Source organism: Eupeodes corollae, chromosome 1 (assembly GCF_945859685.1).
Source record: "Eupeodes corollae chromosome 1, idEupCoro1.1, whole genome shotgun sequence".
Taxonomy (NCBI): domain Eukaryota; kingdom Metazoa; phylum Arthropoda; class Insecta; order Diptera; family Syrphidae; genus Eupeodes; species Eupeodes corollae.
The window spans coordinates 287,698,347-287,724,380 of record NC_079147.1 but is presented as its reverse complement, the minus strand read 5'-3'; the positions used below and the strand labels follow the sequence as shown (position 1 = coordinate 287,724,380).

The 26,034-nt window shown below is 33.5% G+C and overlaps 1 protein-coding gene across 4 annotated transcripts in view; it reads right to left on the bottom strand.

Annotated features, from left to right (window-relative positions):
- Positions 1-3,715: 3,715 nt before the first annotated feature.
- Positions 3,716-26,034, bottom strand: part of LOC129939151 (calcium-transporting ATPase type 2C member 1) — a 220,157-nt gene continuing 197,838 nt past the window's right edge. For all 4 annotated transcript variants that reach the window (XM_056047036.1, XM_056047037.1, XM_056047038.1 and 1 more), the window contains exons 4-5: positions 6,550-6,865; positions 3,716-6,488 (exon numbers count right to left, since the gene is read on the bottom strand). In XM_056047036.1, coding sequence (XP_055903011.1) covers positions 5,789-6,488; positions 6,550-6,865 — 1,016 coding nt within the window. In that variant the 3' untranslated portion in view covers positions 3,716-5,788. The remainder of the gene's footprint in view (positions 6,489-6,549; positions 6,866-26,034) is intronic.

The following is a 26,034-nucleotide window of genomic DNA, read 5'->3' as shown; positions in this document are numbered from 1 at the left end:
AGACATATGAGCAGTTCCCTGGCTATGACATAAAAATTGTCTTAGGAGATTTCAATGCCAAGCTGGAAAGAGAAGACATCTTTGGTGGCATAATCGGGAGATACAGCTGATCGATTTCGATGCGCTGCGACGCAGTTCATACAATTAATATCCAATCAACTAGCAACCAAATTGACCACATTGCGATCAACGCACGACACTTCGCCAGTACATTCCGAGGGGCCAACATTGACTCGGACCACTACCTAATGGTAGCCAAGGTACGGCCAAAACAAGGAATTACTGTTGGAAGATTCGAGGTTAGACGGCTACAATCGCAAGAGACTGCCATGTCCTTTTCCGATCGAGCCTCTAATAACCTCTTAAGGAGTCCTGCGCTGCCTGCATTAAGCATTGGAACCCAGTGGCAACATTGCCTTGCAGCCATCAGAGATGCCGCATCTGAAATTCTGGGTTTCACACAGCCACAACAGCGAAACTCCTGGTTTGACGACAAATGCCGGCAAGCGCACGCAGCGAAAAAACAGGCATACAAAGCGCCGCTGCACGGAAGAACCAGAGCTGCTCGCGAGCTCTTTGAGCAGTAGAGGAGAGAGGAATACCAGCTCCTTAGATAGAAAAAATAGAGCACTGGAATCGCGCGATCAAGAAAATAGAGGGATGTCACAACAGGAATGAGGTTCGTAAATTTTACCAAAACTTAAAAAACTGGTAAAGACGATCAGGGGAACAGCGTAGAAAACCGCAGTCTATGTTGAGAATATGGAAAGGCCACTTCTCCAAATTATATAACAGCGATGTCGAACCGAATTTCGGGGTATGGGAGATAGAACCACTCAACCAATCCGATGCAGATCAACAATTCCGCCTACCCGAAGTTAAGATAGCTATATCTAAGCTGAAGTCAAACAAAGCTGCTGAGGCTGAAGGCATCGTGGCGAACTATTGCAAGCAGCAGGTGATAACTTGGTAGGGAGCATGCACCGAGTCATTTGCAAAATATGGTCGGAAGAAAGCATGCCCGATGAGTGGAATCTCAGCATAGTTTGCCCAGTACATAAAAAAGGAGACTCTCTAAATTGCGCAAACTGCAGAGGTATCAGTCTCCTTAACAATGCATACAAGATCTTCTCTGCCGTACTATGTGAACGTCTGAAGCCGTTCGTTAACAACATGATAGGTCCTTATCAGTGTGGTTTCAGAACAGGAAAGTCCACTATCGACCAGATCTTGGAAAAACCCAGGAGCTTCAAATCGATACCCACCATATTTTTATCAATTTTAAAGCTGCGTATGACAGCATCCATAGGGAAGAGCTCTACAGAGCAATGTCTAGTTTTGTCAAACATATCCGTTAGTGCAGAATGACGATGGAGAATGCACGCTGCTCTATCAAGGTCGGAAATGATCTCACCGATGAATTTGATGTCAAGAAAGGTTTTAGACAAGGCGATGCACTGTCATGCGATTTCTTCAATATCGTTCTGGAAAGAATTGTGCAAAAACTCAAACGTCAACACTAGAGGCACAATCTACCAAAGGTCCATCCAACTACTCGGATACGCAGATGATATTGACATAATTGGAAGATCAAAGCGTAATGACAGTGGAGTGTTTTTGAGTATTGCGACGGAAGCGAAGAAGATGGGTTTAGTGGTCAATGAGGGCAAGACCAAGTATATGCTGTCATCAAAAAAGGACATTAAACAAAGGCGTTTTGGATAAAACGTCACCATGGACAGCTATAACTTCGAGGTAGTTAAGGACTTTGTCTACCTAGGCAGCGCTATAAACACAGACAACGACACTAGCGCTGAAATTAAACGAAGAATAACTCTTGGAACGGCTGGAGACGTATGTTGGTTGATGCCCAGGTCCGCCCGGACTGTAGCGCCACCTTAAGTAAGAAAGTAAGTTAACATACTACAAACATGAAAATTGAAATGTTGCTATTTTTCTTTCATTTCCAAAGGGTTGTATTAGACAGACTTTGCAAACAATCGATAAAATTGTGAAGAAAATTGGAGCGTTACTGATATAGTAAGGCATGTGGAGCATCGTAATTAACTCTTGGTCCAATACATTGATGTTGCAAGACTTGAACGAAATTTTCATGTGCGAAAAAGTGCTTTAAAATTACTTCAAAAAAATTGCATGTCGATGCGTTTGTTTAAGTTTTCTTTCAAGTGAAAATGTATGACCCTTTATTTTAAGTTATGGACCTACAAAAGTTTATTTCAATTTGATGAAAGGATAACACTTATGAACTTTTCAATGTGAACTTTCCTCTTTCAAAAATTGAAACTTAAATGACTCTTGACAAATGTCATCGGAATTTATGTGACAAGGACAAAAACAACTAAAATGTTGCTCTACACATCCTTTTAAGGGCAATGTATTTCATTTAATTGAATTAATATCAGACAAATGTAACACAATTCTGGGGTTCCCATCTCTAATTAAATAAAAATCATTAATATTACCATCAAAAATATTCTTACTCTTTGTAATTAACGACGGTCTCATTCTTTGGTAATTATATTTCATACAAACATATTCAGAATAATTAGTTTATTTATTTCCTAAAAGCTTTTAGAATTATGCCAACTTGAGGATTTCTTTTCTCATTGAAATTAAATGAAAAAAAAAAATCACTCATACGCCTCTTAGACCCTCGAATAGCCAACTTTGAAACTAAATATTAAAACTTAATTAATATAAATATTTATATACATAAAGCTTAAATATAAATTTAAAAGAAGCTTCTTTAGCCGTGATTTCTTATGATAATGATCAAAAGGTGTTATAAGTGTTTTTTATTTTAGATTTTCTTTTTAAGTGAATGAATCTGAAAGATTTTTTGTTGTTTTTTTTTCTTCTTTTTATCTTATAAAAGAGTGTTTTATGAGCATGACTTTGATGATGACTTTCTTTTCTATTTTGTATGTTTCTTTTTTTTTAATGATCTATTTCATTATATTCTTTTTCTTTTTAAGTTCTAAAGGTGATATGTGTGATGATTTTGAAAATGTCTACTAGGAAACAATTCCTTTAACTAATAATACATGCATTTGATTTGATGTTTGACATTGACATATTATTATTAATTCATTCATATAAATACATAACTCATTTATGTATTGTTCTATTGAAAGTAGTAAAAATGTTTTTTTTTTAAATGTTGTTTTTCAAAATATTTTCTAATAGGTTTTAATAAGATTATACATTATCACTCTAAATAGAATTCTTTGTTTTTTTTTTTGAAAAGCTAATGGGCAAGCCATATTCTTATTTTACTACTTTCAGGATCTGTAGGCAGACGACTACGACGACGACGATGACAGGAGGAAAATTATTATCCTTAAATTATGTTTTTCTATTTTCTATATCAACTATTTCTTTTCTTTTTATTTTGAACTATTCTATGTATATTATTTTTTGTTTAAATTTGTTCTTTATTTTGTATTGTTGTGGATATGATGGGAATGACAATTAAGGTGAACGATTTCATTTGATGATGGGATTTTTTGTTTATAAGTTTTATTATAATTTTCTTTTCTTATTTATATATTTTATTATTTTTTTTCTTTTGCTACGTTATAAATTTATATAAATTCCGTAGTTGGATATAAACACATTGAGAAGGTTTTATTTATATTATTTTTGTTTGAGTACATGTTTTAGGAATAATAAAATATTTAAATTACAATTTCTATTAAAATATTTCTTTTTTTTTTGTTTCTTTAATAATTATTATTATTAAACATGTTTGAAAACCGGTTTTATTGCTTGCTCTTGATGTTAAATTTTTAAGTTGTTAGGTTTGGTGTTTCAAGTTATTGTTTTTATTTTTTAAAAGTTTTTTTTTTGTTTTTCCAAACTTTACTTATTTTGATGGTAGGTTTTGTATCACTCTTTCTTTTTATAAAGGTGTTATTTTTATCTCTTTTAATTCAGATTTCTTTTTATTTCATGTGTTGTTTTAAATAAATCCTCGTGCGCTACAAAAACATATGTTGTATCTATTTTATATGTAATTTTGTTTTTCTTACAATTTTTTGCAAACAAATTAAAAGGGAAAAAAGTTGTGCGTTAATAAATTCATATAATATTAAATTTCAATTTTAAAATTAAGGAAGTAAAACAACAAATATTTTTTAAATTAGTTTTACTTAATTTCTTATCCAATTTTTTTTTGTTTATTTAAGTCCAATTTTTTTCAAATTTATTTTGTTTTTCTTTTATTTTTTTTTTAATAACGTTAACATAACGTAACGCGCTAGAAGATTTGTTTCTTGTTCCAAATTCCTTAGATGTTCAGAAATTTAATGTTGTTCAAATGATTTTCACTTTTTGTTGTTGTTGTTTAAATATATTTTATTAGCTGTTGTTGTTGCTTTAGGTATTATCTTTAATTAGGGTTGTTTTGTTTTTTAATTTACTCTTGTCTCACTGTCACCAGCTAAAAATAAATAAAATAAAAAAAACAAGGAAAAAAGCGAGGAAAATAAAAATAAAATAAAAACAAAATTCATACTTAACAATGATTTTATGATTTCTGGCCGATTTTAAAGAATCTTATAAGACTTACAAAAATTCTGTATTGAAAATTTAATTTAAATTGTTTAAAGGTGAATGATTAAGGATCGTCTCGTTTTGAGCTTCTTAAATCATATTCCATGAAGATATTAATCCTTTCGTTAAAAAAAGTCAACTTAGCTACAAAACATCCTTAAACATGACTTTTAAATGTTTTCAGGACAAAAATCGATTCTTCAAGTCTCCTTTTGTTTTGAATTCTGTGTCAAAATTATATTTGAAACAAAAAAATAAACTTAAAAATGTATTTTAACTTAAATTTTATTAAATCATATTATTTTTGTATGTAGAACCAATTTACAAATTAATATTATAATATCAAAATTAAATCTTAAAAATAAGTATATTCATTTATCCTCATCAAAATACACATTCATTTAAAAAGAACAAATTAAAAAACAAAAATATTAAAAATAATAATAAATGAATTTTAACATAAAATTAAATTTTAAAGAAAAACATAAAGAACATGATTGCTTAAAATTATATCACAAAAAGAAATTGTTCTCTCTTCATTTTCATTATGTTCTTTTTTTTAGTTTATACGTATTTAAAATTATTAATAAAAATTGATCTATTGTCATCCTCATAGTTGCCTCCATCATCTTAAAATCCAGGAGATCTTTTTCTCCCCTTGGGAGGCAATTATAATCTTTGGAGTTTGTTTTATAACTGATATAAAATCTTAATTTTGGTAGTTCTGCATTTTTGTTTAAATTTATTAAATACAAAATCAAAATAGAAACAAAAATAAACTAAAATTTTGCAAAGATTCGATTCTCAATATTAACTCGGCCGGATGTTAAAAATAAAATTTTACACTAATTATGATAAATTATAAAACAAATTTAAAATAAAATTTAAAACTATATTAATCTGCTCTCTTGGTTATTTATACTTTCGTTTATTTATTTAAAGAAATAAAAAACAAAACTTTAAACAAAAATTATATAAAATATTAAAAAAAAACTAAATATCTCTGATTTTATTTATGAAACGCAAAATGTTCCATTCAATATTTCATACTGTCTCTCGCTCTTTTTCTCTTTCCTCTCTCTTTTTCTTCTCACTCTCCCCCCTCTCTCTCTACCTATATATCTATGGTTTATTTAGTTTTATTTTATTTACTTTTATTCATTAGATATAAAGTTTAATCATTTTTTAACAATCTTCCAGCGCTTGCGTTTTGTCATACGAAATCCAAATCAGTTCTGGTCTTGTAGATCTTTCGTTCCATGGTTCGTTCGAACCATTTCTTAATTTCGGCCACAATCAGCACCGATGATGTGAGACTCAATAAAAAGAGTATGTCATAGGCTGAGAGGGCTTCAGTTTGAAAGACCATTTGAAGGGGAGGGAAATAGATCACAAGCATTTGTCCGATAATTGAGAATCCCACGGCAAGGAGGAACATTCGATTGGAGGTTAGACCGATCTTAAAGACGCTTTTGGTTTGCGAACGGCAACTGAGCGCATTGAACATATCGAAGAATACAAAACAGGTAAAGGTCATGGTGGTGTCACGTTTTGTCTTGCCAAGTGTCCCGTCGGCCATTTCTCGTTGGAATACCCAGAGTGTGCCTAGGATAATGATACTGGCACTGAGAAGAACATTAACGATAACCGACTTGGTGAGCATTGGCTGTTTGACATTGCGAGGCTTCTGCTTGAGGACATCATGATCGACCGGTTCGACGCCGAGCGATTGAGCTGGTGGTCCATCCATGATGATGTTGATCCAGAGGATCTGCATGGCGTTCAGGGGATTGGCTATGCCCATTAGGGTAGCTAGGGCAATCAGGGAGAGGGCTGCGATGGATGTGCTCAATTGGAATCGCACAAAATTGCGAATGTTATAGAAGATCGCTTTGCCTTCTTCAATTGCAGCTCTGGAAAATAAAAAGGACATTTTAGACAAGTTCAACGAAATCTATTTTATGATAAACTCACATGATTGTATGGAAATCGTCATTGACAAGGATCATATCAGCCGCCTCCTTGCACACATCTGTGCCATTCTTGCCCATGGCTATGCCGATATCAGCTTTTTTCAGAGCCACTCCATCATTTACACCATCTCCAGTCATTCCGACGATGTTGCCAGTTCTTTGTAGGGATTTGACTATGGAGAGTTTGTGTCTTGGGGTTACTCTGTAGAAAACACTGACGTTATTAGCAACTTTGTCCAGTTGATGGTCGTTCAGTTGATCCATTTCTTGTCCAGATAGTGTCTGGTGGTGGATTGTATCGATTCCAATCAAATTGGCTGAAAAGGAAAGGAGAAGACAATTGATTAGGATTTGGTAAAATTAGAGATGGTTGGATGATCGATAGAGAAAGTAGTGGGTTAGGTTCAAGACTCAATTAATAAGTATCTGTAATCTCATTTAGAAACAAGAGATGATGATCTAACGCAAAAAGGAATACTGTTTTAAGGACCTTCAGGACCTCCCACACGCGTATATTGTTGTCTTTGTTCGATGTAAACAATTTTAATTAGGGAATCAATGAGAAAAGTAATAACAATCTTTTTTGTATGCAGCAACTAATCCCGTAGCTCCATCTCTCTATGGAGTTTGCCAGGATTCAATTACCGTGTGCAATTAATTGTGTTTGCTTCGTTTCCATTTCAATGCCTTTACATCTCTATAATCTACAGTTATGGAAGAAAGACTGCATAGGGAGACGATGATGACGACGATGGACTAGGGAACTGACGTCGACGTTGGGGACGAAGATGAGAACGAAGACTTGCGTCTGAATGATTTCGATCTAGATATATAGTTCGTTCATTTCAACGCCTCCTGTTATCCTTTTGATATAACCTAAGCGTAGTTTTCTTTTTTTTTCAAGGGAAGGTACTTCAACTGTTATTCCAAATGGATTATACTTGATTCTGTTGGTTAGCGAAACGGCTGATGCTGACTCAACCAATTTCGAAGTGCGATGGAGTTTCTTTCCGTGATGTCGTTCTTGTTCTCGTTGTCGTTGTCCTGGCCAAATGGATTCAATGTGTCAGTTAGGAGTAAAATTAAATCTACAAATGGAACTTGAAGAGGGAGAGAGAGATTGAATTTTTTATGCGCGCATAGATTCAAATGCATTTCGTTTCATTTCAATTCTTTTTTTTTTCGTTTCTTTAATTTTCTGTCAATTAATTGAATCCTTGAGTGATATATACATACATAGACAACTCATAGAGATATAGATATTCTGGAATTCTTGAGGTTTTATAGTAATTTTGTGTAATTCCATTGTGTGTTGAATTTGAAGTGGTTGGAGGCATGGAGTTTATGAAAATATCATCATCTGTGGGAGATTAGAGCAGGTTGGTAGTTGGTCTTGGTTTTGGTTTGGTATAGGAAAGGAAAGGAATTTATCAGAATATTCATCAAGAAGGCTTTCGATAGGTAGGTTTAGGTTAGGTATAGAAAATAATTTTGTTTGAAGTTGGGAATTAAGCTCCTTTACGCTCTCACACTTCACTACAATGTAATAATAATAATTTTGAATCTATATACATTTTGATGAAATGTAGTGGAAGATATTTAAATTGTATATGCATACAAAGTTAATGGAGTGCAAATATTTGTCATTGTTGGTTAAGGTTACATTGTCGTGACGATAATATCGATTGAGATATTCAATTAAATTTAAAGACATTCCTAAGGGGACAACAATTTAGAGAAGAAAGGTTTGAAGAAGATTTTTTTTGTAGGAAAAAAAATTGAAGGTAACATTTTATTAGAGTTAAGGTTTTACGAAAGAAAATAAAACGAGATTGGCGTTGATAGCATTCTATACATTTTTGCTTAACGGTTTAGCTACCTGAAAATAAATTAAAAGCTGAATTTATTATAACTCCGTTTTAATACGTCTTTGACTGCGAAAGGTTTTAAGGACAAACAAAACAATTCAAATTCAATTTAAGTCTCCCGTAAATTAAATGAGGTTTTATTTTATTGTTTGAAAAAAAGGAGTATTTGTTAAAAGAATACAATTGATGTTTATTTCATTTAAATAAGGAAGGTATGCCATTAACAATTAAAAAACGATACCATAAAATGGCTTCAACAGCTACGGTTGAAGAACCATAATGTTTTAATAAGAATTTTTATAACCAATTCGCTGCTTTTTGTCTTTGAAGACTTCACAAATTCCACTTTAAATGCCTTGAATGGATTCTGAAGCATTGGAAAGGTTTTATGTAAAACATAGCTGAAAAAAAATAAGTCTGAAGATGTTTAATCACATAGATCTTGGTGGTCAAATGTTATTACCTCTTTGAAAAAGAGGAAACTTTTCTTGACGGATTGTAATGGTCTTATTAGCTTCAAAAATGACAACTGTCAAATACAGGGCTATTCAAAACAAAACCTCATATTCAACAACATTTTATAATAATTCTTTCATTTTGACAGCTGTCAAATTCTACTACACAAAATAAAGAAACAATATAGAATTTATTGAATTTAAAACAAAAACAAACTTAAGGCTGCGATCATATTTTATTGATTCAAATGTCAAATCGTTACTTGAGGGAGTTTAAACACCCAACACAGTTAATGGTTTATAATGAAAGCATCTACTATTTAAGTCCACTCGGAACTTTATGCTATAGTGATTCTATTTCAAAAATTATTCTGATAGAAAACAGACCGGAATTCATAGTTTTCATTACTGTATCGACTCGTGTTGAAACATTATAATTATAAACTTTCCTAATACCTTGATTATACTGCTTATTTCTTGACACAAGAAATTCATGTCAGCAGACATTTTTTAAAAGAGTTTTCTCAGCTTTTAATAAAAAGTAACAGTCAAATTCAGGTCAAAAGTAAATATACTGAGATTATTCTATTTCTTCAAAAAATGTGTGGAGTGAAACCAAGGCATAAAAAGGAGGCTGGGATAAAATCCAAAGTATCTCATCCCGTCTGTCTATTTATCCTTCTTAAAACTTTAACAGATTATTTTGTGTGAGATAAATAATTTGAAGTCAATATCTTTGTTCATTCTCTTAATGCAGGGTGGGGTGTGGTTGCTTCCTTATTTTAAAGAAGGTGTCCACCGTTCTCATCAGGGTACTAAGATAGTCGGAATTTGAAATTGTTTTCCGCTTTTCCAGCATATGCTTATGTCGGCGATAGCTACCCGAATATTATTTTTAAAATAACGAAGGGTTTTTGGACGGTCAGTGTATACCAGCGATTCAAGGTAGCTCTACAGGAAAAAATCACATGGGGCTAAATCTAGCTATCGTGCTGGCCACTGAAGATCGCCTCTAAGAGAGATAAGCCGTTTGGGGAAGTGTTCACTCAAAATATTCATTGACCTTCTTGCCGTGTGAGCTGTTGCGGCATCCTGTTGAAACCACTCTTCCCCTACAGTCATTTCTTCAAGTTTGAACAGAAAAAAATATACAATTATGCTGACATATCGTTCAGAATTGACCGCAACTGCTTTTTCATTTTCTTCAAAGAACCATGGGCCAATCATGCCGATTCTGGATATTGCAGTCACACGTTCTGTATGTAGAGGCTGCTCATGAAGTTCTCTCGGGTTAGTAAAAGTTGGGCTTCTATATCACATGTTTTGTTTGTTCACACAACTTGAATTATGGAAATGTGCCATGTCACTAAAGAAAACAGGGGCGTCCTGGGCAGGTTTTCGAGGAAGGCTTCACATGCATTTTTTCGCGCATCATAATCGCGTGGATTAAGTTGTTGCACCACTGCCAATTTGTATGGGTGAAAATTAAGTTTCTCATAAAGAATTCGTCTCACTGTGCGACTAGAAATCCCTAAAGCAGCCGAATGTTTGTGTGCAGATCGAATAGGGGATTTCAAAATCGCCGCCCTTACTCTTTCCATGTTTGATCGAAAGGTTAAAAGAAAAGTAGACCGCCACGGCGAATGCGCGCTCTTGCTTTGTGCATTGGATTGTTGACACCGAACTAGTCATAACGAAAACCTTAGATAACGAGCTTTCCAACAAGCCATAAACGAACGCTCTACTATAAATAGCCGCTGAGTTGCGAGAGTTTGATAAGGACGTAACCACCCGCCCTATACTCGAGCCGAAAACCATTTCTTGTCAATTCTTTTCGTTTTTGTTGGTGTTCTTGTTTTGTTAAAAAAGTTGTCAGTTGATTTTTTTAAGAAATGAACTTAAAATTACCAACAATGGTTTGCATATGATGAAACAGTTTGATATCAAAATCTTTTTCTGTTAACGAGATTTTAAGTCTAAAATTAATTTGTTCACAAGATATTGAACATCAATTTTTAATAATTTTGCGTACTATTTTTTGTAAATCTTAATTTGTATTTAAAAAACTTCCTGTCGGATTTCTATGAAAAAATTACTGAATGTCAAACATAATATTTTCTTTAAGCTAAAATTAGGTTCATGCCAGTATACCTATTACATTTTTGAAAAGATATTTAAGTCGAAAATAATTTAATTTTTAATTTTTGTAAAAAAAATACTAACAAATATGGTTTTTCCCAAAATTTTACCGAAGCCAATATCTTTGATTTTTAAAAAGACACTTGGGGCGAAAATCAATTTTTAACAACTTTTAGTAATGATTTTTTAGGTTATAAATTTTGTTGTAAAAAAACTGTCAATATTTAGTGAAATTTTACAAGATGTCAAAAACGCTTTTCTTCGTTGCATACAATTATTTTGGAGATAAAATCGTTTTTTGTTTGTAAAATATTCGAGGTGACAATTATTTTTGTTCAGTTTTTAGAATCCTTGAAACGACATGAAATGCCAAAATTTTCAATTCGACAAACAGACAACAGACCAATTACAATAACTCCCTTTGGGAAGTTAAAAAAAGGAGTTCTCAAAAATCAATTAAGCAATTAACGTACCGTAAAAAAAAATACAATGAAACAGAAATAGACCCGCTCGAATTGTATTTTTAATTATATGATTTTAATTTACTATTGTTTAAGATGTTTTTTCAAAACAACAACGAAAAACTGTTCAGGACAATAAAATACAAACAATTCTAAAAACGTTGAATGATTGTAGAGCGTTTTGTTTAAATACCTCTTTTAAACTCATTTAAAACTCCTCGTATTATAAACCGAACAAAACATTTTTCAATGGGTGAAAGGTAAAAATTGAAAATTATAGCCTTTTTTAATGTTATAACCCGTGGTTTTTCGGCATTCTATAAATAGTATAGTAGAAAATTCCCAAGAAAACGCATCGGCAGTTGCCACATTTTTGTATTTAAAAATTGGTACAACTGAAAGCAGATCTGTCAGAATAATAATAAAAAAGTTCATTTCACGCTTTTGAGTGAATTCATCGAGTCCAGTGCAAGCGGGAATGAGTTCATCTAAGGAATGTTTTTTGACTCTTCTTAATGACTAATTGAATCTCAAGAAGAGGGATTGTTTGTAGACGAATACATTAACGCGTGGTGTTGAAGCGAGCTTGAAGCACGCCTCAATTCTTTATATACCTTAATCGAGTTAAGTTTTATATATACTAAACTGAGATAAGCCTTTGGTGGAAACATAGCAAAACCTTATTATTCTTTCTATTGTTTTCTCTTACAAAATAAGCCTAGTTAGTCCATTTTTACTGACTAAACTAAATAACATCAACTGTAATAGATTGATTTTTTTCCCTAATGGAAAACATTTGATTCCATATGCACAACTACTCAACGAACACAGCCAACGAGATACAAATGCAATATCAATCGTACCAACATTAAAGAACGAAATCACATAACATCCACTCGAGACTCGTATAAAAGCCAAAAACCCATCCGTAGTAAGATTCTACTTTAACTTTTATCGGTGGTATTTATACTACGGATATTGTTTTTGTTATTCGAGTAAAATTCTACAATACTATTGATAGATTTTCCAACAAAACACGGGTATTGTAAAAAAGATAATCCCTTGTACGTTTGCAGAATGAAGACAAACAGTTTGCAAATATTGGGGATGTATTGCATTTAGTCAAAAAACTTATAATTACATTTTTGAATGGGTGATATGTTTTTGTTGAGTTATGTCTGGAAATTATTTATTTCTTATAAGTTTCCATAAATTTGCAGAGTGATTTTTCTTTTAACATTAAAACACCATTTGTTTAATAACTTTATAAGAACTTCCTTTTTGTGCGAAATAATTTGAGATCAACCTGTAGCCAAAACAATTTTAACCATTTTAACACTTAGATGAAGAAAATGAACGCAAACAACTAAAAATGTTCCTGGAACGGTAATTATGAAAAATGAAAAGCATTTTTTTTCCTCTGCCTTGGATTTTAAAAATGCTTTCATTAACACTTCGAGGATTGTTAGAAATTGAATTCAATCAGAAGCCATGGAACTTTTATCATTCCCAATATATTCACCGAATTTTAACATAGTTTAAAACGTTTGGTCGTGGCTTTTTACTAAAGTTTTTGAAGTTGGCAGACTATTGAAGACAAATCGAAGATTTTCGTGATTTGTGGGTCTAAATTTCTTCTGATTATTTAAAAAACAAAAAGGCTTTGATACGAAAAAAGAGTTTTCCGTTTGATTATTCTTAAAAAAATTAAAAATAACCAACAAATATTTCAAAATCTATTTTTGCTAAAGAGATTTTAGTCATTAACCAATTTTTAGTAGATTTTAATTTTGTATTAAAAAAATGACTGTTTGATTCTTATACAAAAATTACTGAATGTGGAAAAATATATTTTCTGCGAAATGAAATAAGTTTGAAGCCGATATTTTAATCGAAAATCAATTTTTACGAACTTTTAGTAATGACTTTTTAAGGTTTTTATTTTTTGTAAGAAAACTGTCCATTCGATTTTGCTTAATTTTTTTCCGAATGTTGAAACAATATTTTTGATAAGATAAAATTATTTGGAAGCCAGAATTTAAAATGTTTGAAAAGATATCTGAGTCGAAAATCAATTTTTATTAACTTTGAGCAATGTTTCTTTTTTGCTTTTATTTTTTTATAAAAAAAACAACTGTCATTCAATTTTTGTTAAAATTTTACCAGATGTTAAAAACGTTATTCTTTTATTACAGACAAATCTTTTATTTCGACTCTAGAAACCTTGAAACTTTTTTTGGGAAGTTAAAAATGTATGTTTCTATTCCAACCCGTTTAGCGAAGTTAAATGGGAAAATGTCGGTCAAATTCATTACTAATGTAAAAAAACGTTACAAAAAATTGTTGTTGAACCATAAAATGTAAATATTTCATTAATTTTTTTTCTTGAAATTTTGCATTTGGCTTCATCCACTTTTTTTTATCGCTGGGAATAAAAAAAAAATTCGTATCTAATTTGCTTTCTAACTTAAGAATTTTCAATGGTGAAAGACGTACCTATTCATAGATGGTAATCGTTTCCGGGTACAAAATTTCCACCGGCGGTACAAAACTAAAATCGTTTCCAAAACTTTTGACCTCATTTTAGTGGTTGGCAGTGTTAATATTGGTAATATACATTCATACACATATGTACCAGAGAAATAAAACTGGCATATTTCATATGCTTTTTGGAAATAGGAATTATGGATTCATTCACGAATTCAAAAACGGACCAACAAACATATTTTTACATAAAAAAAGGTCAAAACTAAATTGAGAATTAGAGGCAACAATGCGTAAAAAACATACTTCGCTTTCATCCATGGTATTATTGCAAAAATATGATAAAGTTAGTAGCGTAAAATTGGTTTAAAATGTCCCTCAAAACAGATATTTTTTTCAAAACTGTTCATACATCAATAATTACAGAACCATTCATCTGTATTTTTTAATCCTTTTTCTATTTCCATCCAGAAAAAAAAACTTTAGCTAACAAAGTCAATGGCCATTTTATTTTTCGTTCTAAAACTAAACAAGCTACCCCAACTGTGTATAACGGTACTTGAATTGAATTTCAATCCAAACAAACATGATAAATCATTCATGTTCGACTTTTTTTTTTTGAAAAATGTCACATATGGATGCTCGTTAACTGGACATCGACTTGGTTTGGTAGTAGTCATCGATTAGGATTCGTACACTCAGTCAAAATATACTGCACGTATGTTTTATGAACATGAACTGAAAAAGGAAGGATACGTTTACGTGGCTTCTGAAAATTCTAAATCAAAAAAGAAAAACTTAAGTTAAGCAGAAAAAAAAGAATCAGTACAAAGTTTTGCCACAAATTCGACTTTTATTTCTTCTGTCGGTCGAGAACGGAAAAATAAACCTCCGTACTTCTTCTATTTTACTATTTTTAGGAACTGTTTTTAATGAAAAACCAAGAGACGGAAGTGCATTAAGGACCTTTTTTGTTTCATTCAAGGCAACATTGTAGCTTTATCCTGCATCAGGGGAACGAAGAACAAGCTGCTAATCGCATATGCTTGTGTGTATTTATAATTTGTATACGAATGTGGCTGAGTGTGTGTGTTGGGAATTTAAAGATATTTTTGTGGCATTCCTTTGTGGCCATTTCGGAGCAGCATATTCAAACTTTTCAACAAAAATACACTTATGGGCAAAATAACAGGAACATATTTTAATTTTGAGATTAACAATTTTTGTTCACCGTTATTATGACAAATACTGTGGAAGAATTAGGAAAGGGAATGAAGGTGGTTTTAAATTCCTGAACATTCGAATAACTGGGATAGACAGAGTAAATCATTCCACATTCACGTAGTACGGCTAAGGAACTAATCTCTTGATATTACGACCAAAACATAATGATAAGAATTCCTGAAAAGAATTATTACCTACTTGTAAATTATTTAAAGTGAGGAATCTCTTTTTTTTATGAAACACAATTCGTTTAAAAAATTAAAAAGAGCGAGAAAAGAAACTTTACGAAAGTTTTCAAGCTACAACTAAATCATTAAACGGTTATATAATGAATAATCAATTAGAGTGCCCCTGATTCAATATTTTCCAAAAGACTTAAGTAAATTTTAGGAACCCCAGTCCCGAGATAAACAATTGGGCAACAAAACTTCATGAATCGCCCCAAAAAAAACCCAAACATACAATATTGTTGGCAATATCGCATATGTAGTCTTTCTACAAGTGAAATAAAAGGTTCCTTCTAGTAAAAAAAGGTTTTATACTATCAAAAATGTCTTGTAAAAGCAGCAAGATCGTCTCTAAAATAATAATACTATCAATATTTAATGAACGTGTTTAAAAATAAATAAATAAATACATAAGGTGGCTAAATATTCCGTTGAGAACTAAAGCCTAGCCTCACCTATTCAGAGATGAAGGGGATCTACAGTTTTAAGCAGTATCTCAAAGGTTAATTTGAGAAAACACTTTTAATGACAAGAATCACTTTTGGAAGATTTGTCAGTTCCTCGCAAGAAGCAGTACCCGTGAAAAAAAAACTTTAAATGACACAGGCAGGGTTTGAACCCAAGACATTTGGCATGCACATCCAACGGACTAACTATTAAACCGTGGGTAGCTGAAAATGTTTAAAAAATTTGATAAATGTGGGCGTGGTTGTTGGCCCTATTGCGAAACAATATACACTTCAAAGAAATGGCAGCTGAATCAAGCGGGCGGAGATACGTCAGACGGAGGGACGCTCATCCCGAAGACAAGCAGTGACCTTTAAGCAGACATATAGGGAGGTAACATATGGGCTAGGTTTCGCAGTATAGAATTTAGCAATTTTCGACACGACACTTTTTAAAACTTGCTGAAATCTTCATTGAACGAGAAATTGACCAATCGTCTTAAGATTGCAACTTAGAATTCTTGAGGATATTTACTATACACTGACTTTTAATATTTTTGATTTATTGAAAACTGTCAATTTGGCATTAAAAACGACAACTTTAAAATCGCAACAAAACCTACCACTTATTATTTAGAACAATGACGTTCTGTTATATTTTGATATTAAAAAAAAGTGTAGGTCAGAAAATATTTGTACTTTAATAATCTTACTGATATTAAATAATCATTTTAGCTTTTTTGGCACCTCCGAAGACGAACTGAATTCCGCTGATAGAACCACTCAACCAACAATCAACAATTCCACTTACCCGACCTCGACGAAGTGAAGATACCTATATATAAACATAAATCAAACAAAGCTGCTGCATCTGACGGCATCGCTGCCAAACTACTCAAAGTAGCAGGCGATGACTTGGTAGGGAGCATGCACCAACTCAAGGAGACTCGATAAATTGCGCAAACTGCAGAGGTATCAGTCTCCTTAACAATGCATACAAGATCCTCTCTGCCGTACTATGTGAACGTCTGAAACCGTTCGTTAACAACCTGATAGGTCCTTATCAGTGTGGTTTCAGACCAGGAAAGTCCACTATCGACCAGATCTTGGAAAAACCCAGGAACTTCAAATCGATACCCACCATATTTTTATCAATTTTAAAGCTGCGTATGACAGCATCCATAGGGAAGAGCTCTACAGAGCAATGTCTAGTTTTGGCGTCCCTGTCAAACCTATCCGTTTGTGCAGAATGACGATAGAGAATGCACGCTGCTCTATCAAGGTCGGAAAAGATCTCACCGATGCATTTGATGTCAAAAAGGGTTTTAGACAAGGCGATGCATTGCGATGCGACTTCTTCAATATCGTTCTGAAAATAATTGTGCAAAACTCAACCGTCAACACTAGAGGCACAATCTTCCAAAGGTCCATCCAACTACTCGGATACCCAGAAGATATTGACATAATTGGAAGATTAAAGCGTGAGCATTTTAAGCATTGTGAAGGAAGCGAAGAAGATGGATTTAGTGGTCAATGAGGGCAAGACCAAGTATATGCTGTCAACAAAAAGGACTTCTATAACTTTGAGGTAGTTAAGAACTTTGTCGACCTAGGCACCGCTATTAACACAGACAACGACACCAGTGCTAAAATTAAGCGAAAAATAACGCTTGCAAATCGACGCTTCTTTGGACTTAGAAAGCAATTGAGAAGTATAGTCCTCTCTCGAGCATCTCAAATCACCATCTATAAGACATTCATCATACCGGTTTTAATTTATGGCGCTGAGGCCTGGACCCTGTCAAAAGAAAGATGATAGCGTCTTAGGATGCTTCAAGAGAAAAATTCTTGAGGTGATTTTTGGTCTCGTATGCATAGATGGAGAATGGAGGAGAAGATATAACGACGAACTGTACGGCCTGTACAGCGACACTGACCTTGTTAGCAGGATTAAAGTCCAACGGCTTAGATAGCTGGGTCATGTAAAGCGAATGGACATCAACGCTCCAGCCCGGAAGGTCTTCGAATCCAACCCCGAGGTACGGCGCAGTAAAAGAAGACCGTCACTCAGGTGGGTGAAGACCTCAACCAACTTGGAGTGCGAAACTGGAGACGGCTAGCTAGGGACCGAACTGGCTGGAGACGCATGTTGGTTGAGGCCCAGGTCAGCCCTGGTTTGTAGCGCCACCTTAAGTAAGTAAGTAAGTATGTAAAGCAGGCAAATAGATTTAAAGTTACAGATAATAGAAGGTCATTTACAAAAATGAGAAAGAGTACCGGAGACAGGTCAGAGCCCTAAGGCACACGAATTTATTTTGTGATTCACTCAACTTAATATAAAGTTATTCAACAAAATTAAACTATTCTTCTAATGCAGAAACAATATTCTACTTTTTCGAAGGATTTGTTTTCCTGAAATGGAATTTGACTTTAAATTTTTTTCATCATGCGAGGATTTTGAAATGTACCTCTCCAAAAATGTTTTAAAAAAATCATAAAATAGGCTTTTTAAAGCTGAGGTATAGTTGTGTGTCTTGATTTAGCTCTATATAAAATTTTATGAAACTTGGAACTATAAGCTTCTATGGTTTTGGAGTTAAGTTAAAGCATAATGATTTCGAATCTGCTTAGATTTTAAAATACTCGTTTTCAACATTATTTTCATGTTTTTGGAACATATTTTAAAAATTGTATGTTGTAGCCTACTTTAGAGTCCACAGAATTGCTATAAAAACAAATATTACTTTCAAATTATTTTGCACATTTTCTGGTGCACTGAACATTTTTCGAAAATTTCATAAGCTACTATACATTTTTAAACTGAATTTTTAAAATAAGAATAATTGATTTTTGAGCTCATAAGTGTCTTTTTCTATTTTAAAAAAAGTAATACCTCAAAAACTTGACGGGATAGAGTAATTTTGAAGTTGAATTTGAATTAATGCCATCAAAACCTAAACCTTCGTGAATAGTGCAATTGACCAACAATTAAGATTAATTTTATTGTTTTATTAAGTTTAATTACATTAAACTTTAATGTTGCTATGGTTTTGTCGAGCCGTTTAGGAGGTCAAATAGACTCCAAAATCTTGATAACCAAAATCAGAAATTATCACAACATTATCAAAGTCCCATTTTAAGGACATAATATCCGGAAATTAAAGTTATGTCTTTAACATTTTGGCCAAAGCTGTACATAGAAAAGGTAGGTTAGGGAGATCCTAGGTCCTATACCATACGAAAAGGGACTTTCTTTTGGCGAACGAGTATGTCTCCTATGAAATGCAATATCCTTCCAACTGACAAAATGTTGGCTTTCTATCTCATTCACGTTTCTTTTCGAGTTTATTTTATGTCCTTTTCTATTAAGTGAGTGTGAGTTATGTGAATTTTAAGTTTCAATAGTGATTTTCCAGTGGATGACTTTTGCTGTTGCCGCTGCTGCTGCTGTTGGCCATTTAGAAAGTTTCAAATATTTTATGCGGTTTTGGTTAAGGAAATATAAGAGAAAATGTATATAAAGCAAACTGTGCTGTGAGGCAATATCCATAAAGTTGTGGCTATGTACAGAATCCTCGTTGCCACTTCATTTGAAATTATATTTTGAAAGAATTCATTTCATCTCGATTTCTCATCCCTCCTCCTCGGCTTCGTCAATTAGTTCTTCTTTGCTTTTTTGAATAAAATTTTCTATGTTTTTTTACTTTTATTTGTTTGTCTTCTATTTACAAGCAAAGTTTATGTATACAGTAACTCGAACATCAAAAAACAACCTTCCCAATGAGATAAAGTATTTTTTGTAAGGATTCTTCCAGAACATCCTCCAGCACCGACACCCAGCACCCAGCCAGCGCCATTCAAATTCAACATAAATACATATAGAAGATACGCTGTTTTTTGGTTTGTTGCGTTTTCGTCATTCATTTAAGACAAGCTAAACAAAACAACAACAACAATAAAGGACATAAATAGATGCTGTGGTGGCGAAGAAGGCGGCTTGGCGGCGGCGGTTAAGGGAGCTTTTGGAACATCCTCATTTGGTATTTCCAAATGAAATAATGAAATTAAAAGAACTCAAAAGAGAGTGGGGCTGAAAATTGGGGTCCTGCGGTGTGTTGATGAATAGAAAATACCAGCGGGATGCTGTTTATTGTCTGTTGTTTCCTTAGACTGATTTTGTGTGTGTGCGTGTCCCTACTTTCATTTCCGTTTCCTCAGAAATAAGGAAAAAAAATCTGTACAAATAATGGTTTCACATAGCAACGTGGTCGATTATATTTTATGGGCTTAATGTGAAAAGTAATGAAATTTCCTTCTTGTTCCAATATTTTAACAATGGATGAAAGAAGGACATGGGTTTGGTAATAATTTAAACCACAAATGAACTATGCTTCTTCTGGACGGAAGCAAGGATGATAGATTCTTGATATTTATATTGTACATAAATTCGTCATCATCATCATCATCACGAACCTCAACAGCAATCTCTTCACTGTGGTCGCGATATGGTGGTATTCTCAAAAAGTTCCGGACAGAGATATAGTTTTTTAGTTGGTTGTCAAATATAAATATTTGATTTAAAAGGATTCGTATAAAAACTAATCAATTTGCGTGGGATATTCACTCGCTCCATCATTTCTTCCTTTTGAATATTTTATTTATACGATTTTCAATTTTTCATTTGAAAAATTGATTTCAAAATTGTTCAGTTCACAGGAAAAGGGTTGATTGATTTTTTGTTTTTGTTCAGCTTTTCTGTTCGTGGTTTTTCGCGTGCGTTCGTTTTTGAAAAACAAATAAATTGATAGACTTGCGGTTTATTTAATCGTCATAAGGACTCTGGATGAATAATTGTGGTTAGTTTTTTGTAAATAAAAAAATATATATATTTAAATGAATATGAGAGGAAATTTATTCATTATTTGTTTGGTCAGTGTGTCTGGAGTGTACTTACATAGGTAGGTTTATGGTTTATTAAATGAAAAATCAATTTAATTTCAAATTGAAACGGAAATTGAACTCGATATGTAACAAAGAACTTAACTTTTATGAACAAATTATATATGTATATCTGCTGGATACTTTTTTATACACATGAAGCATTTTTATTGATTGATGACTTTGAAGTGAAACACGTATTATTTAATTTAAAAATAATTTTATCTAAATTTAAGTTATTTTTCAAAGACCACAACAAAATTATGGAATCAATAAGAGCTTTTCTTTTTAGAAATTGAATAATTAATTAGTTCAGCTTAAGTGCTAAAAAATTAATTATACATGATAAAAAATATTATGTATTTAAATTGAGTATTTAATTAATTGGTTAAGTAATTTGAAAATGTTAGGGTACTTCTAAGGTATTTGTTATCTAGTTATAAAAATATTAAAAAAGTCTTAGTGGTTTTCAGTTTCTTTTTGAACTTCATACATCATAAATGTTCATGATCAAATGGGAGACATGTGCATTCACGAGAACACAAACGTTCACAGGTTTTTCTCATAACTCACCTCCATGTATTCCTCCTACTCTCAGCTCCCCGCGGTAAACATCGGATGCCTATTACCTCGATTGGAAATCGGGTTCCAACCTCAATGGAAAGTTGTTAGGTGTATCAAAATAGATATGGGAGAGATTTTTACACTGACGCGTCTCTTCTTTCATCATTGAGACGGTAATGGAGGAATTCCCAAGATGGAATCAAAGGTGGAGTCTACAGTTCCAGTTAGGTTGAATTACTTAGTGAACACATTATAGACCTACTTCAACACATTCGGAGCTCAGGCCTGTAAGGAGTGTTTATGCCGGCTCTTGCCCTTTAAGTTAAATCAAAGACCTGTCCTTCAGGTTGAAGGTCGTGCATTAGGTTGACTTCCTGACCACGTAAAGAAAAACTAGTTGAGAAGCACCACCAATCATCGAATACCGATAGATTTACTGCTGATAACCCACGCAAACGAATTAAGGACAGCGAACTTCAGATATGCACGTGGAATGTTAGGTCCCTAGCTACCATATTCAAATTGTATTGGACAAATTCCAAGCTAGGAATAGAAGACAACCTTTGTGGAATAATCGGGAAAAACAGCCTGCACTACATCATTTCCAACAACGGATTCAGGTTCATCGACGTGCTGGGTTTTAAACAGCCACCAACAAGGAACCACTGGTTTGATGAGAAATGTCGGTTGGCAAATGCCACCAAACAACATACGCGCAAAGCGGTGATGCATAGAAAGACGAGAGCTGCTCCTGAGCTCTATGAGGAGAAGAGGCGACTTCTGAGAAGGTAAAAGAGAGAGCATGAGAAGCGTGCGGTCGAAAATGTTGAGAGGCTCAAAAGCAGGATTGAAGTTCGAAAGTTTTATGAAAAAGTGAAACGAAATCCACAACCTCGAACCGAAGGCTGCAAAGACAAAGAAGGAAACATCATAGTGGAACTGCAGTCAATGCTGAGGATATGGAAGGACCACTTCTGCAGACTGTATAACGGCAATGACGAACTTAACTTCGCTGTCAGGCAGGATGATCCATTCACAATAGACGACGAAAGCCAACAATCCCGTCCTCCCGACTTAGACGAAGGAAAGATTTCTATATCAAATCTGAAGTCAAACAAAGCAGCGCGATGCAGGAGATGGTTTGAATGTTGAGCTTTTAAAAGTAGTTTGAGATGTTTTGGTTAGGAACATTCAGCAACTTATCTGTAATATATGGTCGGAAGAAATAATACCCGATAAATAGAGCCTCCGTATTGTTGTCTAAGACAAAGGAGACCCTCTAAACTGCCCCAACTAAATATGCATCAGTATACTTAACATCGCCTATAAAATATCATCTGTCGTAATATGTGAACGCTTCAAGCCCCTCGTCAACAACCTGATAGGTCCTTATCAGTAAGGTTTTAGACCAGGAAAGTCTACAGTCCATGAAATATTCACATTACGGCAGATCCTGGAAGAAACCCAAGAACACCAAATCGACACCAACCATCTTTCCATCGATTTCAAGGCCGCATATGACAGCATCTACAGGAAGGAGCTGTATGGAGCTATGTCTTATTTTGGCATCCCTGCTTAACAAATCCCTTTGTGCAGGATGACCATTGAGAATTCGCGCTTCTACATAAAAGTTGGAAACAACTTAACAGTAACTTTCGATGTCAAAAAAGGTTTTAGACAAGGTAATGCACTGTCATGCAATTTTTTTAACATCGTACTTGAAAGAATAGTGCAGAGCTCACACGTCAAAGCTAGAGGCACTATCTTTTCAAAGTCTGTCCAATTACCAGCAGGGCTTATGTGAGTATTGAGGCAGAGGCGGCAAAAATGGTTTTAACGGGTAATGAGGGCAAAACAAAGTACATCCTGTCGTCAAGAAAGGACCTACAATACCGACATCTTGTTCAAAACATCACCATCGACAGACGTAACTTTGAGGTAGTCAAGGACTTCGTCTACCTAGGCTCCGCTGTAAACGCAGACTACGACACCAGCGCTGAAATCAAACGAAAAATAAATCTTGCAAATCGCTGCTTCTTTGGACTTTGCCAATTGAGTAGTAAAGTCCTCTTTCGAGCATCTAAAATCATCTGTAGGACACTCATCATCCCGGTTCTCAATTATGCCTCTTATGCTTGGACCCTGTTCAATAAAGATGAGAGCGTCTTAGGATGCTTCGAGATAAAAATTCTTTGGGTGATTTTCACCTGTGGCGCACGCAAATGTATGATGACCTCAACCAACTTGGCGTGCGAAACAGGAGACAGCTAGCTAGGGACCGAGCTGGCTAGAGACGATTGTTGGTTGAGGCTCAGGTCCGCCCCCGACTGTAGTACCACCTTAAGTAAGTGAGTAAGGATAGTCGTTGAAAAAATAAGAAAGATTTGTGTTGAATTATTTTCTCAAGATTAAATAAGTCAAAAGGTAACTTCGATGGAGTTCTTGATTAATTATTCTATTTATTTCTTTTAAAGAACAATTATAGTTCCAGTTTTATCAAAGTTACACGAAAATTTCAAGTTTTATAAGAGTTCGCAGTTATAGACATTACAACTTATGAAAGTTATGAATAATCAACGATGTCGTATTTCAATTTGTTCTTTAGTTATAGAGGTCCAAGGCTCGTTTTTTCTTTGGTTTTTTGAATACTTCTAGCTTTTTATGCTACTCTTGAAAATTACAAGACACAACAGCTCTTAAAGAACCAGTTCCCAATGAATTAAACCTTCAACCATTCTCCTACAGTTCTTATGTCAAATTCAAAAGGAAAATTTGGGAGAGCACTTTTCATAACATTCTTTAATAATTCAAAATAATTGCAAAGGAAGAATTAAAAACAATTTAACTGGTCCCGTTTCATCAATTTAATAATCCTTATGCTTTATCTCAATCGATAAGCACATTTTGTTTTTCTATTTTAACACTTATTAGACATTTTAACTAATAGTTAGAAACTCCTTAAAAACAATACAAGGAAATTTTCTTATGTTTCTATTTTTCTTTTTCAAAGACAAATTTAAATTTTACATCACTTAAATAGAAACCCTATTTCGTCCAAGAAAAACCTCCAGAAATTTTCATTTACATTTAGAAATGCAACCATAACAAAATAATTACTTATGAACTTAATATCACCTTTTAAAAACACTGTATTCTTAACATTGTCTTTTCAATTTTTATTTTGACTTCTCTACGTTCTTCGTCGTCATCGTAGTCAACTTTGTAGGTACAAATAGAAACTTTATATTGTCTTCCTTGAAACCTTAAAATGTGTGTTTATATGAGAGACTTCTAGAAAACTCCTTAGAAGTCTTTAATTTAATTTGTAAGTTGAAGTGAAAACTTTTCAACTCTCAATATAATGTGTATAGTCAAGTCATACACCTACAAAACAAGTTGAATGTATCTCAAAACTCCCTCAATTTGTAAAACACTACGCGTCTTCTCTTTCTATTTTCATCAACATCATCATCACGTCTACACGTCTATGGTTCTTCTGGTTCAATAGAGAAAAATAGTTTTCAAGAAAAAAATAAAAATGAAAAACTTCTCACAGGTAAATGAAGATGAAAAATGACAATAAATTCGAAAAAAAACTCAATTCAACCCACACAAACAAAAGATAGAAAGGATAAAAAAATAACTGCAGCAGGTAGAGCTTATAGACTATAGACAAAAACAAGACCATATACAATGTCCTTGCACTTGAACATCGACTTGTGTCATTGTCGTCTCCTACTGGTGCCGGCCCTACTGCTTCTCTTGCTGACTATCTGGAGCCAGAAAATATGTCCTGAATATTGGAATTGCTTATGACGCCACCACCGCCCTCATTGCATCGCTACTCCTACATTTCCTTCTGCCGCAGCCATTCTTTCAGGTGCATTGTCATGGAGAAAAATGTTCATCCTTTTCATCGGCTAAAAGTCTCATTATTTTATTTCTATCCCTGAACACTTATTTTGAGAAGGTATGCGAGAACTTCATCATCCTGCACTAAAGGACACAAAACAACAACACCCCAACAACTCAACTATCCTGATGAGGATGACTCAGGCTTTCATCCATTGTTTGTGTACCTAAAAATGTATTCGATGCAGCTTTTATTAAATTAAAGCAATGGACTCAATTTCTTTTCTTTCCTCTTTTATTTTCTTACAAATTATGTATTTAAGTTATGTAAGGAAAACCTAAGACGATCATAAACTCATAATTTATGGAAAATGGAAAAGTTTTTTATCTTTTTTGTTTCTATCACTTTCATTGGAAGCTTTTAACTTTTTCATCTATTTTCTATAAAACTTCATCAACCCCTCCCACTTCTGCCAAGGAAAAAAATAAAACTCTTTCAAGGAAGAAAATACCCTTAATGAATGCACAAGGGAATAAAAATGTTCGTATAAGAAAACGAAGAAGAAACTACTTTGGAAGAAATGATTTCCCATTGTGAGCTTAATCAAAAGGTCACTCGGGCGTATGTGGAACATTTTTTTTGAACAAACGAAAAACAACTTTTGCCAAATTACAAACATTACCTAATCTTCTTCAGTTGGGTTTAAGTTTTCTAGTTTTTTCTACTCCTGGAATTTTATAAGCTTCTTCGGCATTTCATGAAAATTTACTGGAATGGAAGAAGGAAGGAGGAGGACTCTGCAAAAGAAGAGTTTCCATATTGTCAAG